General features: G+C 41.6%; 1 protein-coding gene across 1 annotated transcript in view; it reads left to right on the top strand.

The window, feature by feature from the left end:
- The first annotated feature begins 452 nt into the window (after positions 1-452).
- The window catches only part of ELMO1 (engulfment and cell motility 1), a 28624-nt gene continuing 26692 nt past the window's right edge, over positions 453-2384 (top strand). Inside the window, exon 1 of the mRNA XM_010184219.1 lies at positions 453-616. Within this exon, the coding sequence (XP_010182521.1) occupies positions 456-616 (161 nt within the window). The 5' untranslated portion in view covers positions 453-455. The remainder of the gene's footprint in view (positions 617-2384) is intronic.

The raw sequence follows: 2384 nt of genomic DNA, 5'->3' as shown, positions 1-2384 counted from the left end.
CTTCACAGCTTTTTTCTGCTGTTAAAAGTCTGGTGGTGTGCCCGCCCCTGACATGACAGGAGCATGATCTCAGCTCAGAATCCGGAAGAGCCACGCTACTGCTGCTGTGGGCACACAAACCCACAGACAATGAGGGATTTAAAATCCTGTAGCCAGCAATTGTAATTTAACTGTCTAGGGAGACAGCCAAGCAACAAATGACACCCTCCCCACCACCCCCCAAAAATAATAATTTTCTTGTTACAGAGCAGATGAGCTCTTGCTGTAAGCTATCATTCCCTGTCAGAAGTTGGCTTATTTTCTGGTTATGCTACTGAGAAATTGTCTTGAGACCACATAGCACTAATCATATTCTATACCTAGAAACCTTACTGTGACGAAAAATAAGATTTGAAACAATAACACCGAAAGCATTAACACAGGTTTTCTTTTCCTTTCCTTGTCAACCACAGGTAATGCAAGTAGTGAAAGAACAGATAATGAGAGCTCTCACTACCAAGCCTAGCTCTCTGGATCAGTTCAAGAGCAAACTTCAGAATCTCAGTTACACAGAAATACTGAAAATTCGCCAGTCTGAAAGAATGAACCAAGAAGATTTCCAGTCTCGTCCGATTCTGTAAGTACTGTCTTCTGTCCCCACTCATTTTTGCATGAAAGGATTAAGAAATGTGAATGACATTTGTGAGCTCTTCTGGGGAAACCCAAGGAGGAAAGCTGTCCAGGGAGCCGTGCTGAAAAGCAGCAGTGCGGCATCTGCTTGAAGCGCATTAAGCTTTCTTCTGCTGGGAATCATAAAATTTTCTTTGAGTTCACTTAAACCAGATTCAGCAAATCTCTGCAGGGTCTCACATGGCTTATTTGTGTGAAACAAAGCTTTGACATTTCCTAGCTTAGCATGATTGTCAGCGTAGTTTTAGTGCTGGTAGTGGCTTTAAAAAAATTAAAATCCAAACACCACGACTTTGTCTTCTGTTCAAGGGCCTTTAAAAATTCCAAATGTCACTTCTCTCAGTGAGACAGGGAGAAGCCCAGAAGAAGAGGAGCCAATACACACTGACTCCACAAAAGAGTGGTGTTGTGTATGACTGTCTTTGTTTATGGCATTACCTTTGGTGTTAATGACAAGCAGTTACTTATTTGTAAATGATAACATTCTGGCAGCTAGCCAATGGCATTCTCATTTCCTTGTTGTTTACTGCAAAGTATCAAATGCTAATATCGCCACCACAGCTCCTTCCCGTTTGTCTTTGTTCTGTTTTATGAAAAACGGAGGCCGTACTTGGCTCTGGACCAGGTCTGGGCTTGTGGCTGAGCTGATGGCACAGGACAGATACAGACTCTGTGGTACACAAATGATGTGCTGAGAGTAGCAGGAACCTTTGAGATCAGCAGAGAAATGATGAGGGCTCCAGAAGCATCAGCTGAAATGTCATGAAATCCTGACCATGTTTCAAATGGAATGGCTCATGATTTTCCAAATCTCCTTTCCAAGGCAAAGGTATAGAGAAGGGTTTGCACCAGAGCGTTTCAGGATTCAAAAGCAGTATGTTCATTTTGATTTGTATCTAAAGGATACAGATATTTTTAGTACAAGCTCTGGGGACACATTCCTCTGGGGGCAGCAGGGCAACAGCAGAAGCATAAGCTAAGTAGAATTACGCACTTAAATTTTAATCATACCAATGTGGATCAAAGGGGGAGTGTTTCTTTTATGTTTTCCGTGTAATAGAAGATAGGACCTAATGGCCAATTAGAACTGATGTCACTCATAGTAATGCATCAATTTAAAAGCTACAAATAGTTCCAGTCAGTTTTGCATCATTACACTGCTCAGAAATCCCCTGCCAATCTGGTTCAGAGCCACTCAGTACTGCTAAGCTTGTCACCAAAGTTCCTCGTTTTCCCTGCTTCTCCTATGAGTCAACTGTTGAAGTATGATACAGGTCAACTATTTATATTCTCTTGCACCATTGCCTAGCCTCGTGAAACTTGCCAGTGCCTTTATTTGCAGCACTTTATTTGCAGTATCACTTCAGCTAGTTGTTGCCACAGTGCAGAATCTCCTTCCTCATTATGGAATGAGTGAAACAGCCAACACAAATAGTTAAAAGCAACTGAAGTGTTACCAGAGGCTCATTTCAGATTCAGGACAAAGGCTAAGCCTAAAAGCTATAAAGGCCAAGTAAATCAATAAGGTGTTTGAGCAATCACAACTGCATTTGCAGAGATTTAACTCTAAGCATTTGCATTTTGATTGCATCCATGATCACTTATTCTTGGCCGTGAAAAGAAACAGTTCCTCCATTTTCCCCATTGATTTGATTCCCTGTACTGAACTCTCTCAAATTGCATAGATGGCACAATTGATACAAGTAGAGAATCAC

The sequence above is a fragment of the Mesitornis unicolor genome, unplaced genomic scaffold (assembly GCF_000695765.1).
Source record: "Mesitornis unicolor isolate BGI_N332 unplaced genomic scaffold, ASM69576v1 scaffold12835, whole genome shotgun sequence".
Classification (NCBI taxonomy): Eukaryota; Metazoa; Chordata; class Aves; order Mesitornithiformes; family Mesitornithidae; genus Mesitornis; species Mesitornis unicolor.
This window is presented reverse-complemented; position numbering and strand designations above follow the sequence as displayed.